This window comes from Macrobrachium rosenbergii, chromosome 32 (genome assembly GCF_040412425.1).
Source record: "Macrobrachium rosenbergii isolate ZJJX-2024 chromosome 32, ASM4041242v1, whole genome shotgun sequence".
In the NCBI taxonomy this organism is placed as follows: Eukaryota; Metazoa; Arthropoda; class Malacostraca; order Decapoda; family Palaemonidae; genus Macrobrachium; species Macrobrachium rosenbergii.
In genome coordinates this window covers 7,011,198-7,028,314 of record NC_089772.1, presented here as the reverse complement: position 1 = coordinate 7,028,314, position 17,117 = coordinate 7,011,198, and the positions used below count along the sequence as shown (strand labels likewise).

Sequence of the window (17,117 nt, the reverse complement as noted above, 5' to 3'; positions counted from 1 at the left end):
ATTACCCACTGAAAATTTGTAACAATCTGGACAAGATTATCTCGTACAATTTATACCATAATTATGCATTAAGGCTGTACAACAAACATTTATACTGTGCAGTGCTGCTCTGCTTCTGACGCCATTTAAAGCTAAAGTTTCACTAAACGTACAAAGCACTCAAACAAAATTTGTATATTACTTAGAAAAATGTACTATTCTGAAAATCACCAAAATCAAAATTAACATAACCCACATACTATGATCAAAGTCATATTCTTAAAGTACCTTTGATCTTTCAAGAACTCGGGTAAAAGTGAAAGAAACGGCTGAACTTTAAAATAAAGCAACGAAGTTGTGTATTGTGAGCTCTTGTCAGGGAGGAAATGACATCATAGATCAGTTTTGCCACTAATTATCAGAGACAACAGCTTCTACCTCAGTATACTGTACTTAAAAATGTACAGTATATTAGTACATTCATTAACTGCCTGCTGACCTTTTTAACATTTCAGGTGCTATATATATACATAGTACATACGATCAAACACCTGAGTGTCATGGATAGCTTAGCGAACACTGACGTTCATTACAGCATCGCAGTCACTAAATTAATGGGTACCAACAAATGCATCCAACTCCTATAATACCTTCACAATCTCTATGTTAATGCGTTATTTCACATACTCAAAGCCTTGTTGATGGATACCATTGGAAACTCATTGCTTGATTATGGAAAGCATCCCAGACTAATTGCCTGTGTTCATGAACAGTTCCACAACGCACTGTTCAAGGAAGCATCACAGTTCCCGCTTATGTTACACCACCCCACAAAGCACTGCCCTTATTCAAGGATAGTATGAATGTCTCGGTGCCTTGTGATCATAAACAGCATCATATTGTGCTTATAGTACCATTTACTCACTGTGGGTGTTCACTAACAGGCATTTGACAGGGTTCATGGAAAATGAATTCATTGCCCACGTTCATGGATGGCATCACAAAACTCTCGCCAATATTCGTGGGTAACGTCACAAAACTATTGCCAGAGTCCATAAGTAACATTACAAACTCATTGCCAGTATTCAAGAGTAACTTCCAAACTCATTGGTTGTGCATGAGTAATTAAACTTAATGCCAGTGTTTATGAGAAACTCATTGCTTGTGTACATATAGTAGCACTCATTGTGTTCCTAGAGTAAAACTCGTCGTGTTCAGGAGTAAAAATCACTGCTTCTCTTCATAGAACAAACTTATTGCCTATGTTCATAGAGCAACAAACTCGTGGCCGGCGGTCACAGAGCAACAAACTCGTGGCCGGCGGTCACAGAGCAACAAACTCGTGGCCGGCGGTCACAGAGCAACAAACTCGTGGCCGGCGGTCACAGAGCAACAAACTCGTGGCGGCGGTCACAGAGCAACAAACTTCGTGGCGGCGGTCACAGAGCAACAAACTCGTGGCCGGCGGTCACAGAGCAACAAACTCGTGGCCGGCGGTCACAGAGCAACAAACTCGTGGCCGGCGGTCACAGAGCAACAAACTCGTGGGCCGGGCGGTAACAGAGCAACAAACTTCGTGGCCGGGCGGTCACAGAGCAACAAACTCGTGGCCGGACACAGAGCAACAAACTCGTGGCCGGCGGACACAGAGCAACAAACTCGTGGCCGGCGGTCACAGAGCAACAAACTCATCGCCGGTGGTCACAGAGCAACAAACTCGCCGCCGGTGGTCACAGAGCAACAAACTTCGTGGCGGGGCGGTCACAGAGCAACAAACTCGTGGCCGGCGGTCACAGAGCAACAAACTCGTGGCCGGCGGTCACAGAGCAACAAACTCGTGGCCGGCGGTCACAGAGCAACAAACTCGTGGCCGGCGGTCACAGAGCAACAAACTCGTGGCCGGCGGTCACAGAGCAACAAACTCGTGGCCGGCGGTAACAGAGCAACAAACTCGTGGCCGGCGGTCACAGAGCAACAAACTCGTGGCCGGCGGACACAGAGCAACAAACTCGTGGCTGGTGGTCACAGAGCAACAAACTCGTGGCGGCGGTCACAGAGCAACAAACTCAACAAACTCGTGGCCGGCGGACACAGAGCAACAAACTTCGTGGGCGGCGGACACAGAGCAACAAACTTCGTGGCCGGCGGTCACAGAGCAACAAACTCGTGGCCGTGGTCACAGAGCAACAAACTTCGTGGCCGGGCGGTCACAGAGCAACAAACTTCGTGGCGGCGGTCACTGAGCAACAAACTTCGTGGCCGGCGGTCACAGAGCAACAAACTCGTGGGGCGGTCACAGAGCAACAAACTTCGTGGCGGTGGTCACAGAGCAACAAACTTCGTGGCCGGCGGTCACAGAGCAACAAACTCGTGGCCGGCGGTCACAGAGCAACAAACTCGTGGCGGTCGGTCACAGCAACAAACTCGTGGTCGGCGGACACAGAGCAACAAACTGGCGTGGACCAGAGCAACAAACTTCGACACAGAGCAACAAACTCGTGGCCGGGCGGACACAGAGCAACAAACTTCGTGGCCGGGCGGACACAGAGCAACAAACTCGTGGCCGGCGGTCACAGAGCAACAAACTCATCGCCGGTGGTCACAGAGCAACAAACTCGTGGCCGGCGGACACAGAGCAACAAACTCGTGGCCGGCGGACACAGAGCAACAAACTCGTGGCCGGCGGACACAGAGCAACAAACTCGTGGCCGGCGGACACAGAGCAACAAACTCGTGGCCGGCGGACACAGAGCAACAAACTCGTGGCCGGCGGTCACAGAGCAACAAACTCGTGGCCGGGCGGTCACAGAGGAACAAACTATGGCCGGCGGTCACAGAGCAACAAACTTCGTGGCCGGCGGTCACAGAGCAACAAACTTCGTGGCGGCGGTCACAGAGCAACAAACTTCGTGGCGGGGGTCACAGAGCAACAAACTTCGTGGCGGCGGTCACAGAGCAACAAACTTCGTGGCCGGGCGGTCACAGAGCAACAAACTCGTGGCGGCGGTAACAGAGCAACAAACTCGTGGCCGGCGGTCACAGAGCAACAAACTTCGTGGCCGGCGGACACAGAGCAACAAACTCGTGGGTCGGGCGGACACAGAGCAACAAACTCGTGGCCGGCAGACACAGAGCAACAAACTCGTGGCCACAGAGCAACAAACTCGTGGCCGGCGGTCACAGAGCAACAAACTTCGTGGCCGGCGGTCACAGAGCAACAAACTTCGTGGCGGCGGTCACAGAGCAACAAACTCTCGTGGCCGGCGGTCACAGAGCAACAAACTTATCACAGAGCAACAAACTTCGTGGCCGGGCGGTAACAGAGCAACAAACTCGTGGCGGCGGTCACAGAGCAACAAACTCGTGGCCGGCGGACACAGAGCAACAAACTCGTGGCCGGCGGACACAGAGCAACAAACTTCGTGGCCGGGCGGTCACAGAGCAACAAACTTCGTGGCGGCGGTCACAGAGCAACAAACTTGGCGGGCGGTCACAGAGCAACAAACTTCGTGGCGGCGGTAACAGAGCAACAAACTTCGTGGCCGGCGGTCACAGAGCAACAAACTTCGTGGGTCGGGCGGACACAGAGCAACAAACTTCGTGGCGGCGGACACAGAGCAACAAACTTCGTGGCGGTCACAGAGCAACAAACTCATCGCCGGTGGTCACAGAGCAACAAACTCATCGCCGGTGGTCACAGAGCAACAAACTCGTGGCGGCGGTCACAGAGCAACAAACTCGTGGCCGGCAGTCACAGAGCAACAAACTTCGTGGCCGGTCACAGAGCAACAAACTTCGTGGCCGGCGGTCACAGAGCAACAAACTTCGTGGCCGGGCGGTCACAGAGCAACAAACTTCGTGGCGGGCGGTCACAGAGCAACAAACTGTGGCCGGGCGGTAACAGAGCAACAAACTCGTGGCCGCGGTCACAGAGCAACAAACTCGTGGCCGGCGGACACAGAGCAACAAACTCGTGGCTGGTGGTCACAGAGCAACAAACTCGTGGCCGGCGGTCACAGAGCAACAAACTCGTGGCGGTGGTCACAGAGCAACAAACTTCGTGGCGGCGGACACAGAGCAACAAACTTCGTGGGTCGGCGGACACAGAGCAACAAACTTCCGGGCGGTCACAGAGCAACAAACTTCGTGGCGGTGGTCACAGAGCAACAAACTCGTGGCCGGGCGGTCACAGAGCAACAAACTTCGTGGCCGGCGGTCACAGAGCAACAAACTCGTGGCGGGCGGTCACAGAGCAACAAACTCGTGGCGGCGGTCACCCAGAGCAACAAACTTCGTGGCGGTGGTCACAGAGCAACAAACTTCGTGGCCGGCGGTCACAGAGCAACAAACTTCGTGGCCGGGCGGTAACAGAGCAACAAACTTCGTGGCCGGGCGGTCACAGAGCAACAAACTTCGTGGCGGGCGGACACAGAGCAACAAACTTCGTGGCCGGCGGACACAGAGCAACAAACTTTGGCGGCGGACACAGAGCAACAAACTTCGTGGCCGGCGGACACAGAGCAACAAACTTCGTGGCCGGCGGTCACAGAGCAACAAACTCATCGCGGTGGTCACAGAGCAACAAACTCGTGGCGGCGGACACAGAGCAACAAACTTCGTGGCGGGCGGACACAGAGCAACTAAACTTCGTGGCCGGCGGACACAGAGCAACAAACTTCGTGGCCGGCGGACACAGAGCAACAAACTTCGTGGCCGGCGGACACAGAGCAACAAACTTCGTGGCCGGCGGTCACAGAGCAACAAACTTCGTGGCGGTGGTCACAGAGGAACAAACTTCGTGGCCGGGCGGTCACAGAGCAACAAAACTTCGTGGCGGCGGTCACAGAGCAACAAACTCGTGGCGGCGGTCACAGAGCAACAAACTCGTGGCCGGGCGGTCACAGAGCAACAAACTTCGTGGCCGGCGGTCACAGAGCAACAAACTTCGTGGCGGCGGTCACAGAGCAACAAACTTCGTGGCGGCGGTAACAGAGCAACAAACTCGTGGCCGGCGGTCACAGAGCAACAAACTCGTGGCCGGCGGACACAGAGCAACAAACTCGTGGCCGGCGGACACAGAGCAACAAACTCGTGGCCGGCAGACACAGAGCAACAAACTTCGTGGCGGCGGTCACAGAGCAACAAACTGGGTCGGCGGTCACAGAGCAACAAACTCGTGGCGGCGGTCACAGAGCAACAAACTCGTGGCCGGCGGTCACAGAGCAACAAACTCGTGGCCGGCGGTCACAGAGCAACAAACTCGTGGCCGGCGGTCACAGAGCAACAAACTCGTGGCCGGCGGTAACAGAGCAACAAACTCGTGGCTGGCGGTCACAGAGCAACAAACTCGTGGCGGCGGACACAGAGCAACAAACTTCGTGGCGGCGGACACAGAGCAACAAACTTCGTGGCGGCGGACACAGAGCAACAAACTTCGTGGCCGGCGGTCACAGAGCAACAAACTTCGTGGCGGGCGGTCACAGAGCAACAAACTCGTGGCGGCGGTAACAGAGCAACAAACTCGTGGCTGGCGGTCACAGAGCAACAAACTTCGTGGCCGGCGGACACAGAGCAACAAACTTCGTGGCGGCGGACACAGAGCAACAAACTCGTGGCCGGCGGACACAGAGCAACAAACTCGTGGCCGGCGGTCACAGAGCAACAAACTCATCGCCGGTGGTCACAGAGCAACAAACTCATCACCGGTGGTCACAGAGCAACAAACTCATCGCCGGTGGTCACAGAGCAACAAACTCATCGCCGGTGGTCACAGAGCAACAAACTCATCGCCGGTGGTCACAGAGCAACAAACTCATCGCCTGCTTTCATAGAGAAACGCATTGTCTGCATTCATAAGAGTAACAAACTCAATGCCAGCGGATAGCATCATAAATACACTGCTTACGCTATGAGGAACCTAATAGTATCAAAACTAACCAACATACCTGCCAAACTTGACTGCACCCATTCAAACATATTCCAATTTATGCAAAAAATATCCATGACTTATTTCCATACTTTCAGTTTAACAAAAAATTGCTTTCGTGCTGTCTGTTAATAGGAGCTGAACGTTCCTAGCTACGAGTTACTGACAAACTTCACAAAACTAATTCCATGTGCAAACTGCAGAAATCCAAACTTTACTCTGTACAATCTGTCTGGGGGAGTTTTGCATGATTTAGCTATTGGGTAAGCAAGCCTATTACCGTAAATGACCCGTACATGTAGGGAGATTCCTATAACCCCTATAACCAGAAATTTTAGGTTGCGAGAAAGGAAATACAAGTGCGAATCCTCTGAAAATTCTATTAAGTCTAACGCCAACTTTACGCTTAAAAATTTAAATTTCGGCAAAACCTTCATGAATAAAACACACTAAGACGCCAGACCTGTATATAAAACCAGTTTTAATGCTGAATATTGCCGTTTGATGGCATAAAATTAAATTTCTTCAAACCTTAGGGAGCTTCTGCAAACTTATCTGAGTGGGAGGTAGCCAAGCACGTTTAAACACCTAACACCTATCTCAACTTACAAGAAAACTAAGCTATAGATTAAGTCTTCGCTTACCACCTGAAAGAAAGTTTGATTAGTTAGCTCAAAACCACCCAAGAACCTGCATAGTAGGTCTTACGACCTACTATGCAGACCATGGGGGCTCCCCCACCCCTCAGGGCGCCGCCCCTAAAGGGGTGGAGGATATATACTGTATATACTGTTCAAGAACAGTATATACAAAGTAAAGTACATTACAAAAATGTATAATTTTTCATAAATTTGCTTTAAAGTAAATTTATTACAAATATTCAAAAATTAAATGACAAAAAAGTAAATTTTACAAAAATTAAAAAAGTAAGTTATGACAAGGTTACAAAATTTAAAAAGCAAATTACAAAAATTTAAATAAGTAAATTTTGACAAAATTGTTACAAAAATTAAAGTAAATAAAAAAATCAACAAAAAATTACTTAAACTAAACTTGGCAGTAAACAAATACCTCTTACATACCTTTTCCTAAGCGTGAAGCTTTACCGTCAGAACAGGAACTCGGAGTCAAACTCGAACCAAAAACACCCTGGAAAAGACAAAAGCCTTAGAGCTGTGCGTAACTTACTCTAAAGCTCGTAAATTTTGTGCGTTTACTCACGTCAGATTATGGGTAAATGCCCACAGAAATAGTTATAATGACTGCCAAAGATTTGCACAAAACTAACAACGCAGCAAGATTCCAAAATCCCAGAACAAATATACAATATTAGCAATGATATAGTCAAGTTCCAGTGTTACCTTTCAGAAGCCCGGGCTTCATTATAACTTGACCAACGAAGTGACAACAATCGATGGGAATCTCAAGCGCCAACTGTAGTCTAGTCGCGTGATAAACGGCTCTTCCGTAAAAACTACACAACAGGACCAATTACGCTACGTTAAAATTAAGGAGGAATTGAATACGCCACTACTGAGGAAAAAAGAATCACTTAGCAATCTCCTGTTAAACGTCTACCGCCCAGAACGATGTTACAGTCCGAAGGTTCGAATGTCCGAAGCCGAGCGATGTTGTCCAAGGTCTAAAGCGTTGTTGTCATTTGCCAAGGACTCTAAAGTCTTAGAAGTGTCTTGCTTCTTGGAACGTGACTGAATGCGATCTATAGATGTACTTGAAATTGGTTAATTTTGCAAGTGTTATTTTTATTTTCTACTTCCCTCTTTTACTTGTCTTTCATGGAAGTTTAATTAAAATACAGCACGTGATGAATAGATTTTCCTGAACGTAGCTCGTAATTTCTTTTAGGACTGACGAAATAATTTGTGGCATAAGCCTGTCGCGTATTTCTTTTCAACACTTGATGAAATAACTTTTAATTCGCGTGGATGTTTTGTCATGACGATATATAATGAAATATTCTATATATATATATATATATATATATATATATATATATATATATATATATATATATATATATATATAAACGTATATACACCTATATATGTGTGCACCGTATAATTGGATACATTACATAAAACTTGCTACACTGGCATATGATTTGCAACCAAGTACTCATGAATATTACTATAATTAAACGTACTTAGCCCCTGCATTACTGCTGTGAAATTGACACCTGAGATTTTATGCAGGATATTTATATCTTTTTTTTTATTACTGAAATATCCAGGCTGCTATTTCAGTCTAGGGGTTAACTGCCTCCTTTGAGCAAGCATTGAAAATCCCCGTTTCGGCCATTTGTCTAAAATATTTCTACTGAATTTTTTCCGTTTGTTCACCAACAAACGTTACATTCTATATATATATATATATATATATATATATATATATATATATATATATATATATATATATATATATATATATATACTATTACTGGATATATATGCACACTAAAACGAGTTTCATATGTCACAACAACAAAGCGAAGAGAAGCTTTGCCTATAGGAGTCGTCCAGTGCAGTGTCTAGTGTAGCGCTTAAATCTACCATGGGCATACCTGCCTAAATTTGGATCCAACCAACGAAAGCCCTGTTTTCCTCAGGTCCTTCTTTAAGTAGTTGGAGGTTAGTAAAGCCCAGCCGCCCGGAGTACACAAAAACCAGCCAGCTTCTCCTAACACCAGTTGCTATCCACACACATTAAGAAAACGGCGTCAGGAAATCTAATTTGAATGGCATACGGTAGCTATAAAATTTCATTATTTCTAAAAACAAATCCCGAAAGGGCCCCCTCCGGAATACAAGCTTTCAGAAAAACTAATCATCACGGTTGTATCTCTTACCGTTATTGCTCCACAAATATGTTAAGTCCCTCACCCACCCACCAACTACCACATCCCTTGAACGCCAAAAATCGATATCTGGATCTCCGGAACGGCTCAACGGATTTCAATGAAATTTGGCACGATTAGAGACCTGAGTGGGAAACCTCCAAAGCCAGAGTTTCATCCCGGTCGGCTGAATATTTCCAGAGTTACAAAGGGCCAAAATCGGGGTCTTTGTGTACTCTGGGGAGCTGGGCTTTACTAACCGCCAACTACCGTGGTGGTTGATATATATATATATATATATATATATATATATATATATATATATATATATATATATATATATATATATATATATATATATATATATTTTTTTTATACAGTATACAGTATATGTTTCTCACCTTAAATAATATTGATAGTAATATAGTGTTTTCTTCCGTGTTTTCTCCGAAAACGATTAGGCGCACAAATTCTCCGTTTCATCCTGTTTAACCGCCCGAATCTCCCAAGGTAATCTATGTTATCTACGCCACAGTACCTTGATAAAATCCACTAGATGTTATCAGAGTTGTCAGAAATCCCTGTTACCATGTATTTTCTGTCGAAAATCCAACAAAAAAGTTGTAGATGTAATTTGTGGGCGCATGTTTCAACCAGGTACCGTCATACCTGCGCAATCGACGAAAATGGAGCATTTTTTTTTTTATGTACAGTAATTCTTGTGTAGTGAGATTATCGTGCTGCTTTCGTTCGTGTGTATCCAGTCATTCAGTCACTTCAGTTTGTTGTACTTAGCACCACAACAGTGGTGATATATCCTATTTTATATCGCTTCTGGGCGTAGATGTGCTTAAATAGCACGAAGACTTGATTTTTGGGCCCTGGTAGTTGTGACAACAAATGGTTCACAATCAGTAAATCAACTTTTTTTTTGTTTGTCTCGTGTGCTTTAAAGACCACATGAGTTTATTCAACAGTCTTTCCTTAGTCAATAAACTTTTACATGATTAGGGTCTACGAGTATACATACATACACGCACACATATATTTATATGTATGTATATATATACATTTATATATATATATATGTGTATATATATATATATATATATATATATATATATATATATATATATATATATCATCAAATCCCACATATTTACCCCATTTCTCCCAATTCTATTCCACTTTTTTTATTTTTATTATTTCCTTCTTCCGTCATCATTCATTGTTCCATAACCTCATGCACATTTCTCTCTTGATAGCCTCGTGTTCCTGAATGGTTACCTTTCCACTTTCAAAGCAAGCTGGAAGGCAAAAATCTTCCAGGGTGATGAAGACTGTAGGCCACGGCTAAATTAATCCTTAGTCTGAGGCTTGGCTCCACCTTTAGCTAGGCATTAACCCTTTACAACACAGATCTGAGCAAGTGTTGGTCCCCAGAAATGGTGACTCCTTTGAGATGACATCTCAGCCTTAAAAGAAATATGCCTCACCCTGGGCGAAGGGTCCAGATCCCACAGTCATATTCAGGTCTACCTAACTGTTCTGGTGTTCTTCAGTCGTAATAGGACTACCAAATAAGCTTGCTGACTCCTTAAAGACAAATTCAGTTCGAAGTATCACAGTCTAGGCAATTTAGAACAAAACTATTCCTTTCCTCGACCCAGTACCTCATACCAGTATTAAAAAAAATATACATACATTGGCTGTTGCCTTAACACAAGGGGAGAGTGTCCAGATTCCTATAAAAAGTCCATTGTTGGCACTTGCATCTGTGTGGCCTTTTACCACTGCATTACTTGGAAAGCTTTCTCTACAGAACTTGAATGCGTGAGGCAGATGTTGGCAAACAATGGCTACAACAGTAACATCACAGAATATAGCAAGGGAAAAATGGAGAAATTCCATTCACAAGCCCAAAACACTAAAAAATAACAACATAGAGAGACAAGTACAGTGAAACCAGCCTTCTGGCAGGAAGCAGAAACTCTTCAGAGAATCTTTACCTATAGAGTCTTCAGGCACCCAGGCTTGAACTTCTTGTCCTTGTGATGAGGAGTAACACCGCCACCTACGATTATTAGTTTAAAGGTTTGCAAGTCCCTTGAAATTAGTTACGCTGGCCACACAATGGCTTCAAACCCAAAAACAGGACCATATATCTGTATTTATTTTTCACCACCCCAAGACTATACAGTTCTATTTAAATCAACCAAAAAGGTTATGGAATAACTGCAATGAAGTTTATTTCGGAGAGACGATCTTTAAGATATGGTTCTGAGAGCTTGAGGATTTGCATGTATATAAGTGAATACTGGTTATGTCATAGCTTGAAGTGAGGGTAAACTGTTTTCCAAGAGTTAACTGCCTCTACTAAAGATTCTGAAACCTGTCATCATCAGTAGAACTGAGAATATGAATCTATTAGGACGCTGGATATCTGATTTCACGTGCAAGTTGTTCTTAAGACTCATTCTTAAGGAAGTGTTCCAGCGTATCGGCCACCAGAGTGGACCCAGGTGGGAGTTAACGAAGGCTAAAGCAACAATGGATTGAGCCCTTTCCTAAAAATACCATCGCCATTTCTAATCTCGCCAATGTCGCTATACCATGGCCGCATAATTTCACACTGTATATTAATAGTCTTGTCACCTTCCAACTGTCCGAATTCACAAGTGATCAGGATTGAAGTATTGCCAGTCGAAGTATATGGATTAAAAATGTATTGACTGCGCTTTGATGAGCCTTTTAAATTCCACAAGAATGATGTTAGACTACAGTAAAATTTATATATTATATATATATATATATATATATATATATATATATATATATATATATATATATATATATATATATATATATCTACAGACAGTTGTTCAAAAAGTGCATTTTTGGAATGAGGTAGGTAGCCCCAAGCCTGCCCTATGGATGTTCAAGAAGGCTCATGTGCCCATGGTCAAGTATTAATTAAAAAAATGGTCTAGTATTAATTAAAAAGAAGTTAAAGCGCTGTTATCACAAGTCCTATAGCCTTCACCGATGAGATTATGAAGGCCATGAACAAAGGGCCCACGGTTTAACCACCATTCTTAGGAAGGAATAATATATCAGGTGCAAAAAATATTGACGGAATTTGCCAGCTCAAGAAACAAAAATTAAGAAAAAGAAGGCACTTTTGAACAGAACAGTACACTATCTGTTCCGTTATCCTTCCTTCATCTACCGTATTTTGTTACTCTGTATAACTGTATTTAAAAACTGTAGACTACGTGATGGAATAATGGGTATTATTATCACTCAATAAGGAATTCTCCTCACGGCCTTGGAGGTGACAATATTCTCTAATGGCAGCTAAACTATTACTACCATAACTGTCATCGAACTTCGAAAGGGAACCACCTGTAAACATCGTTATATTTTTATGAGCGTGAAGGTGTTGTCAAGAGAAGTACAGCAGATTGCCAAGATAATTTATTCAGTACACGATTGGCCTTCAGATTTAATCAACAAATTAAACTACGTAACACACTAAGACAGTCATTGGTTACACGCACCACGACCAAGTTCTCACATCTGGTGTTCGTGGTGGATATGTTCATTCTGAACTGGCAGAGATCTACTTTTTCATGCTTACTACAAACTCCAAAGCACAACAGGCCACAGGTAGACTTGACCATCCCCTGGGGGAATTTTAACACCTCGAACAATAGAGGGCGTGGAAGCTCAGCTGGATACCGCCATCATCCTTTTCCATTGCCTTATTTGATTTCGAAACCGCTCCAACAAATAGAGTGTAATACCTTTTCGCACAAAATTAAAGACATGTTTGTGTTTTGTTTCCTGCGATCCCTCGAGGGGGAAATCTCCTTTTACAGGTTTTAAAGTCCCTTTTAAGCGGGTCGGCCTGAAGAGGCTACGGATGGAATGGACAGACACACTCGGTGGGGAGTCTCCTAAACTGATCGTACTGTCATTGTGTAAGTCATCTTCTATTAAACGGTCTGAAGAGTTTCCTACAATTTAGTCGCCGTTAATCAGAAAACGCAGTTAACGAAGTCAATAATCGCACGTCTTAGATGTTAATTGTGATGTTTGTTAAGAGGAAGGGAAGGGAAGCGTCGAGGGACATCACCATAACGGGGTCGGGTAGTTTCACGGTTCATCAGAGGGAGCAAACATGACCGCTCGCATCACTTCTTTTGTGGTTTGCTAAGAACAGGTTTTTGTATGTTTTTTTTTTCTCTCCTTTCCTACCGCTCTTTTAACTTTTTTTTTTTTTATTTGTAATTGACTAAGACACGGACGCAATATAAGCGATTATCCGCTTCGTTCAATTAGTAAACTGCAGTTGTTTTGGTTCGCTAAGTGATAGTCGGTGGAATAGGGTCCATAAAACGTGCATTTGAAGGGAGCGCGGATTTAATCTGCCGGTGCCGACAGTCTTCCATCTCGTGAACGCATCTTCCTTCCTGAACAATTTCGGCTTTTACAGTTTTTCATGCGTTTACTTAAGTGATTGTTTTTTTTTTCGACTTACAATTTATTTCTGCTCGTGACAATAAACAAATACAGTATCCAAGTAGGGACAACAAATACAGGAAATGCATAAAATACTGGAAAAATAAAACAGTAATGAATACATAACAGGTTAAATACAGCAAGACTCAGGTATGTCCAGCTTCTCTAACCTTCAATGGATACACAAGGTGGACGTTGTATTAAAAATATAGCAACTTCAGTAATAATAATAGTGGATTGGCGGTATAAAAACAACGAAACAAAACTCACCTGACATCATCCATTCCTGCTTACAGTTTCTACAAGTATCTCAGCGGAATGTAATAAAAAAAATTTGTTACTCGGTCCCCCAGTTTGTTCGGATAAATTCATTCGAGTGTTGACTACAAATAGCCACTGGTCATTTTTATGGCTATTCAGTTTTGAGAATTTCTGTGGCAGTAATTTTTTGAGTACGGGCGGAGGGAGATTAGGAGGTACAAGAAGGAAATGACCCTTGGAGGTGATAGGATTGCAAGTGAGATGCTGCATTACAATGATGAGACTGGCACTGAGTGGCTGGCCGGGGTGAGTAAGGTATAATAGGAATAGAAAAACATTCAAAGGAATGGGTGAAAGGAATACTGTTCCTTTGTAAAAGGGGAAAGCTGAAAGGATTATAGAGACATACATTGTCTAGTATACCAGGAAAGGTGTACAGTAGGATTTTGATCGAGAAAGTAAGACAGTTAATATGAAGCACAGTGTGGGGTTATACAAGGAAGAGAGAGCCCTGATTCTTGTAATTTGTAAGAAACATTTCTGCAAGAAATTTGAAAGTAAAAGAAAATGCTGAACGCTACATGCGTTGACCAAGGAAAGGTGATGAAAGCACTACACTAATAGTTTTTGATAAGAACTAACATTTTTTTATTAAAGTGAAACTAGAACGTGTAGATGAAAAAGTGAATGATTCAGTGTAAAAGTGGACCAGAAACAAGGGTGTCTTGTTCCCATGGTTTTCTAATATCTTTATGGATTAAGTGGTGCGAGAATGGCAGAAAAAATTGGTATAATTTTTATGAGATAAGGAAAGGTATCTTTATTGGAATGTTGCACGACTGTGACTGCAGATGATGCAGGGCTGGCTGAGAAAAGGGATAAGAAAAATGCAGACATTGATGAATAACCTATGGTGCATCACTATATTGTGACCGGAAATGATAAATGAAAATCCATAATTATGCATATGAGCAAAAGCTGTATTTTGAAACAATATACGTCAAAAAATTATCAATAACTGGAGCTTTCGACCATTTGCACGACGGTCTTCTTCAACCATCACCATGAAAATATATTAATGTCTAAAAAATCAAGCAATCCTTCAAATTTAACCACGGAATGGCTGTCATGTCATGGCTGTTTCCTCGCATCTGTGTTCCAAACGTTGTAACTTTCTTAACTGCTGTCTTTCGTCCATAAGCTGCTCATTTGTGGTGATCAGGTGATAGGTGGTAAACGTCCTTCGGCAACGGTGCCTGTTCTTTCTGTCAACTGCACAGGGAGAGACGGGGAACAGGGGGCCGAGAGTATACCTGCTTTCCATTTAAATATATGGAATGACAGGTGAGCTTGTCTGTATGTCAGTCTTCCTACCTAAAGGCTTTATTGCCATCTATGCAAATATTTATTAAAGCACCGTCTACCACTTTTCTATGAACTGCTGTATAACTTATAGGCTATATAGAGTTGTGGCTCCCTCACAATCCATGACATGATCATTTTCCAAACAAAGTTTAGCAGTGGCACTGTTCTGAGCAAAGTCCGTAACCTCTTCTTCCATGACTGATTCTGCTTCAGAATAAAGTAAATTGCAAAGCTTGCATTTTATAGCATATAGTATATTCTTCTCCTTGCTACCCTCATTACCAGTACTGCGACTGCCATTATGAGTCAATTTTGATTTGATTGAATTTCCTTTCCATATGCAAAGACTACAGTATTTTAACACTGATTCTGTTTATGAAGCGACCTGCTGCTTTGAATCCAGGTAAAAAAAAAGTCACAGAAAAAATGTCTCAGGAAAAAAATCACATTAATCTTTCCTAGATAGTGACCCTCAAGGGTTTTTAAGCCGGTATGTATCCACCTTTGCGGCGTGTTTAGTGTTTAACCCGGTATGTATACCTTTGCTGTGTGTTTAGCACAAGCCCGTTGGGATTTTTATTAAGCAGGTATGTATCCACCTTTGCGGTGTGTTTAGTACAAGCATGTTGGGGATTTTTTTAATCCAGTATGCATCCTCCTTTGTAGCGTGTTAGCACAAGCCCGTTGAGGATTTTTTTTTTTTTTTAGCCCGGTATGTATCCAGCTCTGCGGCGTGTTTAGTACAAGTATGTCGAGGATCTTTTTTCCCAGTATGTGTCCACCTTTGCAGTTTGTTTAGTTCAAGCATGGGATTTTTTTTAACCCGGTATGTATCCACCTCTGCAGTGTATTTAGTACAAGCCTGTTGGGGATTTTTTTTAACCCGGTATGTATCCACCTCTGCAGTGTATTTAGTACAAGCCTGTTGGGGATTTTTTTTAACCCGGTATGTATCCACCTCTGCAGTGTATTTAGTACAAGCCTGTTGGGGATTTTTTTTAACCCGGTATGTATCCACCTCTGCAGTGTATTTAGTACAAGCCTGTTGGGGATTTTTTTTAACCCGGTATGTATCCACCTCTGCAGTGTATTTAGTACAAGCCTGTTGGGGATTTTTTTTAACCCGGTATGTATCCACCTCTGCAGTGTATTTATTACAAACCTGTTGGTGATTTTTTTACCTGGTAACCCACCTTTGGTATGTATCCACCTCTGCAGTGTACCCACTTTTGTGGTATGTTTAAGCCTGTTGGGGATTTTTTTAACCCGGTATGTATCCACCTCTGCAGTGTATTTAGTACAAACCTGTTGGGGATTTTTTTAACCCGGTATGTATCCACCTCTGCAGTGTATTTAGTTACAAACCTGTTGGGGATTTTTTTAACCACCTTTGTATGTATCCAAACCTGTTGCAGCGTGTTTAGTACAAGCTCATTGGGGATTTTTTTTACCTGGTATGTACCCACCTTTGTGGTATGTTTATTACAAACCTGTTGGTGATTTTTTTTACCTGGTGTGTATCCACCCTTGTGACGTGTTTGATGCAAGCACGTCGGGGATTTTTTTAACCTGGTATGTATCCACTTTTGCAGAGTATTTAGTATAAGTATGCTGGGGATTTCTTTTGTTTTAACCCAGTATGTATCCACCTTTGAGGAGTGTTTAGTACAAGCCTGTTGGGGATTTTTTTTAACTTGTATGTACCCATCTTTGCGGCATGTTCAGTACAAGCCCGTTGGGGATTTTTTTTAACTGAGTATGTATCCACCTTTGTGGCATGTTTAGTACATGCCCGTTGGGGATTTTTTTTAACCGGGTATGTATCCATCTTTGCGGCATGTTTAGTACAAGGCTGTTGGGATTTTTTTTAACCTGGTATGTATTCATCATTGCAGCATGCTTAGTACAAGCCTGTAGGGGATTTTTTTTAACCTGGTATGCATCCACCTTTGCGGCATGTTTAGTACAAGACTGTTGGGAATTTTTTTTAACCTGGTATGTATCCACCTTTGCGGCATGCTTAGTACAAGCCCGTTGGGGATTTTTTTTAGCCCGGTATGTATCCACCTTTGCAGCATGCTTAGTACAAGCCCACTGGGGATTTTTTTTATTTTAACCGAGTATGTATCCACCTTTGCGGCGTGTTTAGTACAAGCCTGTTGTGGATTTTTTCGTTATGTTTTTAGCCCGGTATGTATCCACCTCTGC

General features: G+C 43.4%; 2 protein-coding genes across 2 annotated transcripts in view; both read left to right on the top strand.

The window, feature by feature from the left end:
• Window positions 1-17,117, top strand: part of Sin1 (SAPK-interacting protein 1) — a 563,667-nt gene that overhangs the window by 36,996 nt on the left and 509,554 nt on the right. The gene's annotated exons all lie outside the window — the stretch shown is intronic.
• On the top strand, window positions 2,800-5,810 carry LOC136855586 (mucin-22-like). The gene is made up of 2 exons (XM_067132680.1): window positions 2,800-3,360; window positions 3,912-5,810. The coding sequence occupies exons 1-2, from the start codon at window positions 2,800-2,802 to the stop codon at window positions 5,808-5,810; spliced, it is 2,460 nt and encodes an 819-aa protein (XP_066988781.1).

Coding starts and splice junctions, on each gene's coding strand:
- LOC136855586 (XM_067132680.1), top strand. CDS start 2,800: ATGGCCGGCGGTCACAGAGCAACAAACTTCGTGGCCGGCGGTCACAGA. Junction 3,361..3,911: donor TCGTGGCCGGCGGACACAGA/GCAACAAACTCG, acceptor CCGCGGTCACAG/AGCAACAAACTCGTGGCCGG.